General features: G+C 37.9%; 1 protein-coding gene across 4 annotated transcripts in view; it reads left to right on the top strand.

Moving 5' to 3' along the window:
* PAK3 (p21 (RAC1) activated kinase 3) overlaps positions 1-15,683 on the top strand; it is a gene marked incomplete at both ends in the record, with an annotated part of 94,078 nt that overhangs the window by 39,153 nt on the left and 39,242 nt on the right. For all 4 annotated transcript variants that reach the window (XM_080718697.1, XM_080718696.1, XM_080718695.1 and 1 more), the window contains 3 exons: positions 1,457-1,588; positions 2,030-2,195; positions 12,039-12,102. In XM_080718697.1, the coding sequence (XP_080574823.1) occupies positions 1,457-1,588; positions 2,030-2,195; positions 12,039-12,102 (362 nt within the window). The remainder of the gene's footprint in view (positions 1-1,456; positions 1,589-2,029; positions 2,196-12,038; positions 12,103-15,683) is intronic.

Raw genomic sequence — 15,683 nt, 5'->3', positions numbered from 1 at the left:
CCATGACCAGCTCATACTAGCTATATTTTTAAGTTTTCAATAGTCATATGTTGCAGTAGCTTCTATGTTTGACAATGCAGAACTATACCATAGTTGGCTTAGAAACATGAACACACATCAGAGCCACCTATAAGATTTATCATAAAACAGATTGCTGGGCCCCTCTTCCACAGTTTCTGATTCATGAGGGCCAGCTAGAGTCTGAGAAATTGCATTTCTAGTAAGTTCCTTGTTGATGCTGATCTGGGAACCACACTTTGAGAACCATGACCATAGTTCTTTCAAAATCCAGTTTTGGAAACATTTTGTACCTGTATGAACATGTATAACTAGGAATGAATCCTAGGTGCTATGGTGGTGGTTGTTACTATTGGTGGTGTTCCTGCAGTTTATAAATCACTGTTAAGCACCATTAAACTACTGGATAATATTGAACAATTATTTATATAGATAACTTTTCCTTATCTTCATGTCCATTATTATCTGAGTGCTTTTCTCAAAGAGGCTGAACAGGAAAGAAGTGAATTTACTGGCTTGGTTGTTCTTAGTATTTGTAGAGTGTATTAATACCTTATCTATATAAATGCTCTGATCTTTAAGTGAAAAGTAGCCCATTTTATGGTACTGGGGAATGAACTCAGGGGCTTTCTACCTCTGAGCTACTCCGCTAATCCTATTTTATCTTTTATTTTGAAACAGGGTCTTGCTAAGTTGCTGAGTCTGGTCTTGAACCTGTGATCATCCTGTCTCAGCCTCCCAAGTATTGCAATGACAGTTGTGGGCGACTGCACCTAGCTAAGTAGCCTTTTTCAGATTGGTAAACTGTCAGTCAACAAATTGACAACGTACTCAGTATATATTAAAGGCTTTAATAGCAACTTATTTAAGGTTTGAGTGTAAGATAGTAAATGAAAAAATAGTTCACTGGTTTTATGCTCAGTGAAAAATAAAAATAATTTAACTTCATGGTCCCTTCAACCATGATAGGATTTTTGTGTGTGTGCGGTACTGGGGATGGAACCCAGAGGCTTTCTACCTCCGGGCTATACTCCCAGACCAATTTTCTATTTTATTTGGAAATAGTATCTCACTAAGTTGCTGAGAACCTCACTAAGTAGCTGAGGCTGGCTTCGAACCTGTGTGATCCTCTTGTCTCAGCCTCCCAAGTGCGGGCATTACAAACGTGCGCCACCACGCCCAGCCAACCATGATAGGATTTTATCTCTGAATGTGAGCACATCCTGGCCACCAAATTGTAGATGATTCTGCTCATCTGTAGATGATATATTCCCCTCTTATCCCTATATGCTTAAATATTTTGTTTATGTTTCCTTATTTTTAAGGAGAATGAGTAGTTAATTTCTTTTTTTAAACAAATTTTTTATTGAACATAAATGATATACATTTAAACTATATTTAATTTCTGATTTTGAATCTCCTTTTTTTTTGTCCCAAGAGTACAAAAACAGCATCCGAGCCTCCTTTGGCTCCTCCTGTATCTGAAGAAGAAGATGAAGAAGAGGAGGAAGAAGAAGATGACAATGAACCCCCACCAGTTATTGCACCAAGACCAGAGCATACAAAATCAGTAAGCCATAAGTGGCTACTTCCAAATGCTTCAAAAGATGTCTTTTGGAACATAGAATGTAGTTAGTCCACTAATGATGTAATGAGCATCTTCTATGTTTCCAGAACTAGAGTATGACTATTAGAAGGTTGCTATTTTAGGGTACAAGATGATTACATTAGGTAATTTGATAATAGTACCGAAAATAACAAATATTCACCAAATTATAGAACTACTGCATAAAATGGGAAAGGAAATCCATGTGAACCAGGTAGTAAGAATTACATAGGTAGAGGCACCATGAACTTTCTTTTAGTGGCAGTACACTTGAAGATACTTGAAGTTCTTTTAAAATGGATAGTCAGTTGTCTTTACTAACTTACTGAAATTTCAGTTTCTTGATGACATACTTTCCCCTTAATCTGTTTTAATTGCAGAATTTTTTGTTACTGTATTTTTTAGATCTATACTCGTTCTGTGGTTGAATCCATTGCTTCACCAGCAGCACCAAATAAAGAAGTCACACCACCATCTGCTGAGAATGCCAATTCGAGTACCTTGTATCGGAATACAGATAGGCAAAGGAAAAAGTCCAAGATGACAGATGAAGAGATTCTAGAGAAGCTAAGTGAGTTGGTTATTTTTTTGCCATCACTTTCCTCAAAAAAGGCTTTCTCATAAATGACTTAAAAATAGAATTGATCCTTTAGAAGCTGTATATGCTTGTATGAACCCAGGTATCTGTATCTGCTTGTATGAAGTCATGATATGCAAAATTTGAGATGCTGTATGTGCCTGATAACCTCCCCTCATATTTCTAACTTGAATGAAACAAAAAGATTTCACTTTACAAACTTAGTTAAGGTGACAAAATAACAAAAATATTAGGTAGTATGCTTTGTTTTAAGGCTGCACAGAAGATCTGGATGCAGCAGTGCATGCCTGTATTCCCAGAAAATTGAAAGGGTGAGGCAGGAGGACCAAAGTTTGAGGCCAGCCTGGGCAATTTATTTTGAAACCTTGTCTCAAAATAAAAAATAAAAAGAACTGGCAATGCAGTGGCAGAATTCCTCTAGGTTTATTCCCTAGTACCACATACACACACACAAAAATAGATTACAGCCAGGCATGGTGGTGCATCCCTATAATCCCAGCACTGGGGAAGCTGAGACAGGAGGATTACAGGTTCAAGGCTAGCCTCAGCAACTGAGTGAGACTCTCAAGAACTTAGACCATGTTTCCAAATAAAAAGTAAAAAAGGACTGCAATTGTATTTCAGAGATAGAATGCCCTAGACTCAATTACCAGTAGCTCCTCCCAAAAGTTACATTGCCCAAAAGGATATAATGTTCTGATGAAGTACCATATAATCATACCTTAAGAGTCTCAACTGATCTATACTGGAAGAATGATCAACATTAAAGCATAACATAAGCCAGGTGTGGTGGCGCACTCTTTTAATCCCCGCGCTTGGGAGGCTGAAACAGGAGGATTGCACGGGTTCGAAGCCAGCCTCAGCTACCTTAGTGAGGCTTTCAGCAACTTAGTGAGACCTTGTTTCCAAATAAAATAGAAAATTGGTCAGGGAGTATAGCCTGGAGGTAGAAAGCCTCTGGGTTCCACCCCCAGTACCACCAAAAAAAAAAAAAAAAAAAAAAAAAAAAGCATAACATAAGCAATCAAATTTGCAATAGTGTAGCCTTTTCCCTTAATTTGGGAGTTATTTATGTGGGGAAGGAGGCAGACACAGCAAATGCTACGTCTCATTCTACAGCATCAAGTATGTGCATGCTTGTGTACACATAGTCACTGTGCTGATTTTTTTTGTATGTGTATATATCTGTAGTATTGAGGGTTGAACCCAGGGGAGTTTTACCTCTGAGCTAGACTGCCAGCCCTATTTTTACCTTTTTTTTTAGTGGCAGTGAGAGTTGAACTCAGAGCCATTATACCTCAGAGCTACACTCCCAGCCCAATTTTATTTCCTATTTTGAAACAGGGTCTCACTAAGTTGCTGAGGCTGGCCTTCAACCTTCGATCCTCCTGTCTCAGGCTCCTAAGTACTGGGATTACAGGTATGCTGCATCATTCCATTCCCAGCTGCCCCAATTTTATGACACTTGCCTTCTAGTCAGTTTTCCTGGTAAAGAAGATTTAAAAATATAGATTGTCTGCTAAAAAATTCCAAGGCTTGTGAATCATATTTATTAAATTCATATAAAATTTCTAGATATTAGCAATCAGTACCCCCAATTTGCCTAATTCCTACATACTCTTCAAAATTCAATTCAAAAGTTGACCCCTGGGAAAGTTTGCCTTGCCTCTTCCAGGATGAGTTAGGGCTTTGTCTTTTTAACTCTGTTTATGCTAGTAAAATCCAAACCACCCAAATCTGTCTCCTTAACTAGACTGTGATCTTTTAAAGAGCAGGAACTGTGATATCCTCCTCCATGTCCAATTCCTAGTAAGTGCCTGTTTATATAAAGGCACTAAGTCAATGAAACAAATGAGCCCAAACATGCATCTTTACTGAGTTCATCCCTATCCGTTATTTGCAAAAAATGTTGAAGGATGCAATAGAAAAATAATTTCCTGTTATCAATAAACTTACAATTTTCTTTGAAAGATACGATTTAATAGCATGGTACAATTAGAGAATAAGAATCTTTCTCTTTTTTTTAAATCGTAGTCCTACATCTTAATGGGGTAAAAGATAGTAGAGGCATGCATGGACTGATCACTCATTTAGCCATTTTCCCTCTCTCCTTTTTTTTTTTCTTCACTACTCTGGATGGAACCCAGGGGCATTCTACCTCCGAGCTATACCCCCAGTCTTATTTTTTCCTCTTTTTATTTTTGAAACAGGGTCTTACTGAGTTACAAAGGGCCTTGCTAAGTACCTGATGCTGTCTGAATGCTGGGATTATAAGTGTGCCACCATGCCCAGCCCCTTTTCTCTTTTCATAAAATATTTTTTATGTGGATCATATTGAAAATGGCATAAGTTTAGACTGTGCTTGGTGCCCTCTCCCCCACCTCCCTTCCCCCCTCCCAACACTGAGTGTCCAGGTTAACCATGCTACATTCATACTTTTATACATATTCGAATGTAGCACCTCCATTAATCAACCTCAGCCTTCTTGCTCTCCTACCCTATGTTAAGTGAGATCAGCCAAGCACAGAAAGAGAAGGGACATATGTCTTTTCTAATATGCCCAAACTAGGGAGTATTAGGAATACCGGTGGGACTCCAGATAATGGAGGGAAACTCCATCAAATATTTTAATTAAAAAAAGACCTGAGAAAAAAGAGCAATTCCAGCTGCTGGCCACAGGGCGGCGCTGAAGAGGTGGATTTTAGACCATTTTGCTCTCCAAGGGATACTTACCTTTGTCTGGAGATGGTTTTTATTGTTGTTTATCAGAGAGTGCTACTGATATCTACTAGATACATACAACGGGTGCTTCTAAACATTCTACTTTGCAGGACACTTCTTCTCCCTTCCCCTTCAAAATAAAGTATTATTTAGGCCAAATGTCACCAGTGCTGAAGTTGAGACATTTTGAGCCAGAGGGGTCCAGGAAGTAAAAGTTCAATATTGAAGCTATCAATGAGCACCCAAAACTGGATGTGTCAGTCTGTAGCAACTGACTTTAATGTACATTACTCACTATGTTTCCAGCACTAGTACCAACCATTTGCTATGATAACAATTATAATGATTCTCATTTGCTGAGTATTTTCCGTGCTGGTCACTTTACATACATTACCAGAGTTGATTTTCTCAATAACTCTTTATGCTAGATTGGAATGTCCTCATTTTACAGATCACTGAAAGTAAGCATTAAAAGCTTAAGTGACCAAGTCACCATACTAATACATGGCAGAATTTGCCCTCATATCGGTATGCCTTCAAAGCTTACACTTTTTTGCATTACCCACTTGCTTCAGCATGTCCCAAAATTGTGTAAAATGAAATGAAGAAATAAAAGAATTGCTTGAATAATTTAAGTTCAATTACTCAGACCCTTTTAACTCACTTTCTTTATTTGTTTCATACACAGACATAACCTCTGAAATTATATCAGGTTTAAAAAAATCTTAGCCTTGATTTAGTAAATATGATGGTTATTGGGTATCTGTTTCAATCTCAACAGATTTATTGTAGTGAAAAATGCATTTGTATATTTTTTTAAGTTAGCTAAGAAATAAGCATTATTTTCCTGGGCTGATATTTTGCTTTGCTTGCAAACTGAAATAGCACTGCCACTGAGGCCTTTATGATTTCTGGTTTATTCTGTTCTGCACTGAGCAACATGATGAAGAAAGGAAAGCTAACTTTGATTACATTTTTATTAAGAGTTAAATGTTTTCCCCCTTATTGGACTTTATACTTGGGCTTAGAATTGTTCTCCCTCTAGCCAGTAGGCCACCTGTAAGTGCCAGCCTTATCTTATATTTGCAGATCTAAAAATGAAGAAGTGCTTCTTAAGAAGTATTTCGATTCTGGCTAACAGTACTTCATAAAGTACTACATAACAGTATTTCTGTAGAGTTGGGCTTCTTGCCTCTATTCCACTATCGCCCTTTCTGTGTCTTCTATCTACACACTGGGTAAACTTAGACAAGTTATTTAATTCCTGTGGGCCTTGTTTCTAATCTGCCAAGTGAGGATCAGAATCAAAATTGTATTTTAGAACTCTGCCTACAGGATGGATTCTAGGGAGTCCATCTTATGAGGTGTGTGTGTGTGTGTGTGTGTGTGTGTGTGTGTGTGTGTGTGTTACTGGGGATTGAACTGAGGGGCATTCAACCTCTGAGCTACATCTTCCGCCCTACTTTTTATTCTTTATTTTAAAACAGAGTCTCACTAAGTTGTGGAAGGCCTCACTAAGTAGCTGAGGCTGGCCACGAACTCACGGTCCTTGTTTCCTGGCCTCCCTAGTACTGGGATTACAAGCATACACCATCACACCTGACTCATTCTATGTTTAAGAGGATGGACATTGGAGTCAGAAAGACCCATAATCAAGAGGTCCATTGTTAACTGTGTCACTTTGAGCCAGATACAACTTTTCTGGCCCTCTACTTCTCATCTAAAAAGTTTAGATAGTACTACTACCAACCTCATACCATTGCAGTAATTGAATGAGAATAATTACTGTAAAAACCCTGGCAAATATACCTGGCACAAAGTGAATGTGTAATAATTGGTAACTATTATTTTATTACAAAAGTATAAAGCCTTAGTAAGATAATGCGATGGAACAAGTTCTCTCTCTGTGTGTGTGTGTGTGTGTGTGTGTGTGTGTGTGTTAAAGATATTAACCTGGGCCTTGCACAAACTGGGCAAGCACTCTATCATGGAGTTATACCCCAGTACCTGGAACAAGCTTTAAGAAGAGTCATATCTGGGTCTGAGTCATAGATTCAGTCATAGACTAGCTGTGTGTCCTTAGGTAAATCAGGTAACCTTTATTTTTTAGCAATTTATTTATTTTTTAATTTTTAGGATTTTTATTTTTTATGTTTATGTGGATCATATGGAAAATGACATAATTCAGACTGTGCTTGGTGCCCTCTCCCCTCTCCCTGTTCCCCTTCCCTCCTTCCAACAATGAGTGTCCAGGTTAACCATGCTGCATTCATACTTTTACACATATTTGGATGTAGCTCCTCCATCAATCAAACTCAGCCTTCTTCGTCTACTATCCTTCCATTCTAGCTTTGCTGAGGTTTCCCCTCCATTATCTGGAGTCTCTCTGGTATTCACGTAACCTTTTTTAATCTCACCTTTCTAATCTGAAAAATAGCAGATGAAATGGGATGAAGACTATAAGACACCTAGCAAAATCAACAATAGTATAAAAATTATCATTATGCCACTTTTATAAAATGAGAGTGACCATATTATTCACTACAAAAATAATGGGGGCATGGGGTCATACAGTGGGATATAATGTTTGAAACCAAGAATAATCTCATATGTCTGGTCTCTGTGCAGAAGCCACTTAGGACCTGGTTCAAGGTTGTCATTGGAACTTCGGGAAGGAGTAGAAGAGCCTGTGCTGTGAGATGAAGGGGGTGGGGGGAAGGGAAGTAGAAAAGAGGGCAGCAACCTGCACCAGAGTGGACCCCACAACATTAGAAAGAAGACGCAGCCTCTATTTAATCACCCTCACCTTCAGCGTCAGGGATCTGGTTGCTAGGAGGCAGGAAGCCCAAACCACAGAGCCACCAGGCTATTCATCTTCCATGCAGATCCTGATTGTGGGGGCCAGACCAAGGGATCATTAATGGCTGAAATGAACAGATCATCTTTCAGTTTTACACAGACAGATAGCCTGGGTCTGGCTGTTCATTGTGGTCTGTCTGGATCTGTTGAAAATAAAGAAACCCTTACATTTGAGTAAAAAATTTCAAAAGGCACTGTCAGCAAAATTGTGCAGGAAATGTGTCTCCAGGCTCCTTCATCCAGGGCCCCCACAATCACCTACTCCTCTTTTCCATCCCTTCCCCCAACCTAACCCCACTTAAAACTCTTTTTACTAATTCACCCTCAGATAGAATCCAGGGAATCATTTACTTTTCTCACGAATCAAAACCTTCATTATGCCAAAGGGATAATCTTTTAATAGTGGGGGTTCAGCTTAGCTTAATATGTCAGAGAATATATTGATGGGTTTCTCTGCCACGGAAACCACATGAACCCTTTTCCCAAATACAAGCATTTACTGATTTCTTAAACCTTGTACTTTAAAAGAAACGGTTTCTTTCTTATTTAGAGAATCGCCCTGTTAGGAAACTGTTATATTAAAACTGATATCGCTCTCAGCTTTTGTCCTCTTGCTTTTGATTCTCTGGTTTTCCCCCCACTTCTTTCCATATTGGGTCACAGTGTTGTTTCTTTTGTTTGTTGTAATTTCTAAAAGCAAATTATAATGGCTCCGATGAAAGAGATCACTTTAAAAGCTTCTTTTGTGACTGGGACTTATAAACAAGATCTCCTGTACATTTGCCTATCATCAGTAGGTGGCAGCACATGCTCTCCTGTGAAGGGCAACAGGGGACGCCATTTTATTTGAAAAGCAGTTAAATTCCGAAGCAGAATCTCATCAAAATGGTTGTCTTTTGGTAATCCTCATGAAAGGATTTATTTCCAGGGAGTTTTTTTCCCCCTGCATACCATGGAAATAAAGGTCGAATAATTTACTACCAAAGAGCCTCATTAACTGAACCCCGCCAATTGGAATTGGTTGTATTTCAGAAAGTGGCTTGGGCTGAAGCTTATTTGCTTTTGATCAGTCTATGGAAAAGAGTTTGCTCAGAAACTTAATAGTAAAACTTTCTTAGAAAACTATAAACTGCCTAATAAAAGTATGGTTTCATATGACCCTAAGATCATCATTTCATTAAAAAACAGAAAAAAATCCAGGCTCTGACCCATTAATAACTGACTGGAGGAAGAATGGCTTTCAGTGATTTGGAAATCTGTGAGACAATTTGAAAAATAAAATAGCAATGTAGAGATTTCTAAGTTGGTTGTATTCTATAGATACAAATCCAGTAAAATATATTCTTCAACCCATCTTAAATCATGGGGCATTTGAGGGGAGAATACTGGGAATTGAAACCCGGGTCTTGCTAAGTTTTTGAGGCTGGCCTCAAACTTGCAATCTTCTAGTCTCAGCTTCCAGGTACTGTGTTACAGGCATGCACTACCACACCCTGCTAACTATGTGGCATTTTCAAAAGGAAATGCTTAATTTTATTCGATTTTAATTCTACTAACATTTTATGGAATACCCAATATATCTCATACATAGCATTGTGTGAGGAGGCACTGAGGATACAGAAGTGGCTCCTGCCTCTAAGAATCATTCAAAAGTGATGCCAAACAGAATGGTATATGATGCAGAAAGAACAGAGAAATAGAGGGAGAGAGAGAGGGGCAAGAGTGAGAGAGAGAGAGAGGAAAATATAGTAGTAATACAGCAAAAGTTATGACATTTATTCAGAGGGACCTGGTATTCTGAGCAGATTGTGGAAACAACCAAAACATGGTCTTGTTTTAAGAACGTTCGTTGCAGTTGTGACCAAGATAGGTTACTTATAAACACTCCACAAACTTCACACAAATTATGATATTTTAGGAGATAAAAGGAGAGAGAGAGAGAGAGAGAGAGAGAGAGAGAGAGAGAGAGAGAGAAGGAGAGAGGGAGAGGGAGAGGGAGAGAATGAATTAGCACAATAGCACAACCTGGAAAGCAACAGATTGGGAATTCCATTTACTAGGAAGCTCAGTTGGCTATATCAGGGATGTCAAGGGTCTTAGGTTAGGGACAGTTGCGAGTGGGGTCCAGGTTTTCAGGCTGAACTTAACAGATAAGAGCTCACCACACTGGGAGGAAGGAGATGGTGCTAACCAGCCGTGGTGGTGCACATTTGTAATCCCAGCATTCTGAAGGCTGAGACTGGAGGATCACAGTTTGTAGACAGACTCGGCTACTTAGTGAGGCCCTTCACAACTCAGTGAGAACTTGTTTCAAAATAAAGAATAAAATATGGGGCTGAGGGTGTAGCTTAGAGGTAGAATTCCCCTGGGTTCCATCCCAAGTACTGAAAAAAAAAAGAGTGGCAGGACAGGAAGGCTCTGTGCCTGATGAAGCTGCTTATATTCAGTCAGATGCCAACAGCCAACAATTACAGCCCGCTGTTGCAAGCGGCTGAAATTAGTTGTCATGATGTATTCTGGTTATGGCTGGATGGCAGGCATTGTGCCTGCATGTTGCTTGTCATACCTGGCATTGTACCTACCTAGATCTCATTGCCTTTGTGTTACCTGTGATACCCTGTGTGTGATATGCCATGCCAGTTAACTCTGCTTCAAGAGTTATGCGTCAGCATTACGATTATCTTCCAGGTGTGCTTCAGGAATTTAGTCCATTGATATTAGTGGAACCCTTTTAAAAAATATGTGCTCCATACATCAAGGGAGGCTTCCTGGAAGATACAGCATCTAAGCTGAGGTTTGAAGCACAAACAGGAGCTTGCTATGGAGGAAATGTAGGAAGGATCTTCCTTCAATGTAGGGAGTGATATTTAAAAATATGCGAAGGCATATACCTAGGAACTCTAACTCAAATATACTTAAATAATCAGTAGTGAAGGATTTTATAGGAGTTTTAGGAGAGGCACATAAACTGTTAAGCAGGAGCTGATCATGAACCACATTAGTTTGTTGTGGTCAGAGAACATGGTTCTAGTGGTGAAAGATGAGATGGAGAATAAAGCAGGAGTGAGATCATGAAAAACCTTGAATTCCATGCCAAGGAATTTGAGCCTTGCCCTGTATTTGGTAGGAGATTATCATGGTTTCCTCAACCAGAGAATCACGTGATCTGATCAGTTCTCTACTTCCAGTGCTGGGAGGCTGGCCTGGAATGGGCAGAGGCTGGAAATACGAAATGCAGTTAGGAGGCTGTTGCAATAGGCCAAGCAAAAGACAATGAGAGTCCAACTAAAGCAGCACAATAAGGAAGGAACAGATTCAAAAAACTTTCAACATACAGACCCAGCAGTTGGTCGAAAACCTACAACTGGGGAATGGAAAAAAGGGACAAATCAAAGGTGACTGCCTGATTTCTGACCGGGATAGTAAGTGGGTGGATTGATAGCAGAACTGGCTGAGATTGGAAATACAGGAGAAAATATTTTATAACAATTCATGCATTACCTAAGTCTTATTTGATCTAACTGAAACATGACCATCCATTACAAAACAAACAACAAAGAAACCCGAACAACATGAGGAATAGTACATGAGTGAAACATTTGGCTACTTTTTCCTCTCAAAGAATACTCTCTATTTTTAGTTCTGAATTAAATTGTCCCCTAGCCAAGAGAATAGATTATTATCTAGATTAGCATGAGATTAGCACTGGAAATATCCTAGGTTCAGGTATGTAGTTTTAAAAAAAAATATGAGTCTTGTTAGTTTATGATCAAACTTTATTCTTCATTATACCTATCTCCCTTTGCCATTAGCACAAAACTAGGTGCATAATAATGACTCAAATTATATTTGTCTAATTGAACTGATTATAATATAATGGCCAGAGAAGATAGTGATTTTATTAAATACTGTGGACAAATTCTTAGATTTTTTAATCTCCTAATGTATAATATTTTAATAGAACTTTGTATAGAGTTGTGACAAATCCTTTTTTGTTTCCTAACCATCAAAATTTTGAATATAAACAGCAAGGATTATTATTACCACTTTCTTCTCGATATTCCTACTTGTCTTTAAACAAAAATAAACATTTTACATGTAAATTGTAGAAATTATATGGGATTATTTGTTTAATTTTTTATTTGTGACTGGCATATTAATTTTCATTATTAAATGGAAATTAATCAATCAATTTCAATCTCTCTCTCTCTCTCCCTTATGCCATCTCTCTCTCAGGAAGCATTGTGAGTGTTGGGGACCCTAAGAAAAAGTACACAAGATTTGAAAAAATTGGTCAAGGGTAAGTGATTGTTATGTGAAACATAAAAAGATGAGCACAAGCAACATATACTAAAATTAAATAACACCTTGGATGCCTACTAATTTATACTCTCATTTTGGAATTTTTGTGTTTTGCATTCTCAATTTTGGCCTTTTCAGCTGGCAGGCTAACTGATCATTAACTTAGGAACATATCCTGCTAGAGTCTTCACTATCTTTGAACTGACAGTAATTTTTGTTAGGACATTTTGAATCCCATAATAAGTTAGCAGATTTAGTAGGGAACTGATTTACCTAGGAAATCAGTACAACTATAAAAACACCTAAATAAAACAGGGTACATAATTTTCAGTGTGCGCGTGTGGGGTGTGTGTGTGTGTGCGTGCGTGTGTGTGTGTGTGTGTGTGTGTGTGTGTGTGTGTAACTAGGGATTGAATTTAGGGGTGTTTTACCTCTGGGCTACACCCCAGACCTGTTTTATTTTTTTATTTTGAAACAGGGTCTCACTAAGTTGCAGAGGGCCTTAGTAAGTAGCTGAGAAAGGCCATGAACCTCATATCCTCCTGTCTCAGCCTTCCAAATTCTTGGATTATTGTCTTGCACCATTGTACGTGGCTACCGTTTTTAATTTCTTAAAGATAATATTTCTAAGAGCCTATTGCCAGAGATTTGATTCAGAAGTCCATCACGAACTCCAAGAATCAGAACTTTGCAAAAATTTCCTCAGATAATCCTGATCATCAGCTAGACATGGGGACTACAGCATTAGGACATTCACTAGAGCTGAAACTAAGTCACCAGCTCTGTGTGTCATCTGTGATTAGTTACTTCTTTCAGGCCAGGGTGACATTAAAGGGGAGGGTATGAATAAGAAATAGTATTTGAAATAGGAAAAGTTTTGTTTAAATAGCTATATCATTCCATTTGAATATATAAGCCTAAACTCACTATCTTTATTTCAAAAAGATGAAAAAAAGAAAATATTATGTACAGAAGGACCTCAGAAAATAAAAGTTATTTGTGCTGGGCATGGTGGCACATGCTTGTAATTCCAGCATTTGGGAGGCTAAGACACTATTATGGTTCATGGACAGCTTCAGCTACCTAGTGATGCCCTCTGCAACTTAGCGAGACCCTGTTTCAAAATAAAGAATAAAAAATAAGGCAGGGGGTATAGCTCAGAGGTAGAATGCTCTTGGGTTCTATCCTCATATTGCAAACAAAACAAAACAAAACAAAAGTTAGCTTTGTGATTTAATTTTAATCTGGTCAGGTCTTTGGTAGAACTTACAAGGGAGATATCTGGGTATGATGGTACTCACCTTAATCCAAGTACTTGTAAGGCTGAGATAGGAGTATCACACGTTCAAGGGCAGCCTCAGAAATGTAGTGAGATTCTCAGCAATTTAGCAAGACCTTATTTCAAAACAAAAAATTAAAAAAAGTTTGGGGACATAGCTTGAAGGTTGAAAGCCCCTGGGTTCAATACCCAGTACCACAAAAATAACAACAAAAAACTGGGAGGGATGTATATTTCACTTGAAACTACTACTAGCGATGTTTGTTGTTCAGTATGGTAGCCATTAGCTACATTTGGCTGTTGGGCATTTGAAATTTGGCTAGTTCAAATTGAAATATACTGTAAATATAAAATATTACCCTTAATTTTGAAAACATAGTATTCAAAATAATATTGAATATCTCATTGGTGAATTGTATATTAATAGAATGTTGAGATGATAAAATTAGCATCTGTTGGGTTAAATAAAATGTATTATTAAAATTAATTTTACTTTTAGAAACTTTTTTTTCTTTACGGTACTGGAGATGGAACCCAGGGGCATTCTACCTCAAAGCTACACCCCCAGCCCTATTTTGAAACAGGTTCTCACTGAGTTGCAAAGGGCCTCACCAAGTAGTAGCTGAGGCTTTGGGCAAACTGTGATCCTCCTGTTTCAGCCTCCCAAATTCTGGGATTACAAGCGTGTGCTACCATGCCTAGTCATAAACTTTTAAATGTAGTTCTAGGATATATAAAATGTAGTTTCCATTGTTTTTTATTTTTAAATATTTTTATTTTTAAAATCGACACAATTATACATATTTATATACAACCATGTGATGTTTTGATACATGTATACATTGTATAATGTTCAAATCAGGGTGAGCACATGTATCTCTACAAACATTTTTCACTTCCACATGCTGAAAATATTCAGAATACTTTCCTTGAGCTTCTGAAAAATATACAGTAAATTTTCTATAGTCACTAGAATGTGCAGTAGAACATCAGAATTCATTTCTCCTAACTATAACTTAGCATCCACTGACAAACCTTTCCCCATCTCTCATACCCATCTACCTTCTCAAGCCTCTGGTAACCACTATTTTGCTCTAAACTCCTATGATATCAACTTTTTCACATTCCGCATATGAATGAGAGCACGTGGTTCTTATTTTTCTTTGTCTTGCTTATTTCATTTAACAATGTCCTCCATACATCCGTGTTGTCACAATTGACAGCGTTTCATTTTTTTTTATGGTACTGGGGTTCCTGGAAACCCTTCTACTTCCGGGCTACACTCCCAGACCTATTTTATATTTTTTTATTTCGAAACAGGGTCTCTTTAGCCAGTGAGGCTGGCTCTGAACCAGCACGATCCTCCTGTCTCTGCCTCCCAAGAGCGGGGATTACAAGCGTGCACCACCACACCCAGCAAGGGTTTCATTCTTTATATGGCTGAAATTATATTCAATTGTATATAGTTAACATGTTTTATCTACTTAGTAGTTGATGGACACTTCGATTGATTCCATTTCTTGGCTTTGTTTATAGTACAGCAATAAACATGGAAGTGCAGATGTCTCTTTGACATTCTGATTTCAGTTCTTTCAGATGTTATACCAGAATTGGAATAGCTGAATGTTATGTTGCTCTGTTTTAAATATTTTGGTGAACCTCCTTACTGTTTTTCTTAATGGCTACATTTGCACCAACAATATACCAAGATTTTCTTTTCTCCATATTCTCTCCAGTCCTTGTTATAGTTTGTTTCTTTGAGAATAGTCATTCTTACTGGAGTGAGGTGATACCTCATTGTAGTTTTGACTTTCATTTTCTTGATGAGTAGTAATATTGAACATTTTTCTTATGCTTATAGGTCATCTACATAACTTCTTTTATGAAACATCTGTTTTGGTGTATTTCCTTCTTTTTAAACTTTTTTTGAACTGGGGATTTAACCAGGGGCATTATACCTCCCAGCTATACTCCAAGCCCTTTTTAGTATTTTTTGTTTGTTTTGAAGTAGGTTCTTGCTAGGTTTCTGGGAGTCTTGTTAAGTTGCTGAGACTCGTCTTGAACCTAAGGTTCTCCTGCTCAGCCTCACAGGTACTGGGATTTCAAGCATAATTGGATCATTTTTTATTGAGTTGTTTCAGTTTCTTTTGTATTCTGGATATTACATTTTATATATATAATTTGTAAAAATTTTCTATTATTCTATAAGTTGTTTCTTTAGTCCATTGGTTGTTTTGTTTTATGCAATTACTTTTGTCCTATTCTCACTTTTCTTTCAACTCACATTGTATTTCTAGTGG

Source organism: Muscardinus avellanarius (assembly GCF_963383645.1).
Source record: "Muscardinus avellanarius genome assembly, chromosome: X".
Lineage (NCBI taxonomy): Eukaryota > Metazoa > Chordata > Mammalia > Rodentia > Gliridae > Muscardinus > Muscardinus avellanarius.
This window is presented reverse-complemented; position numbering and strand designations above follow the sequence as displayed.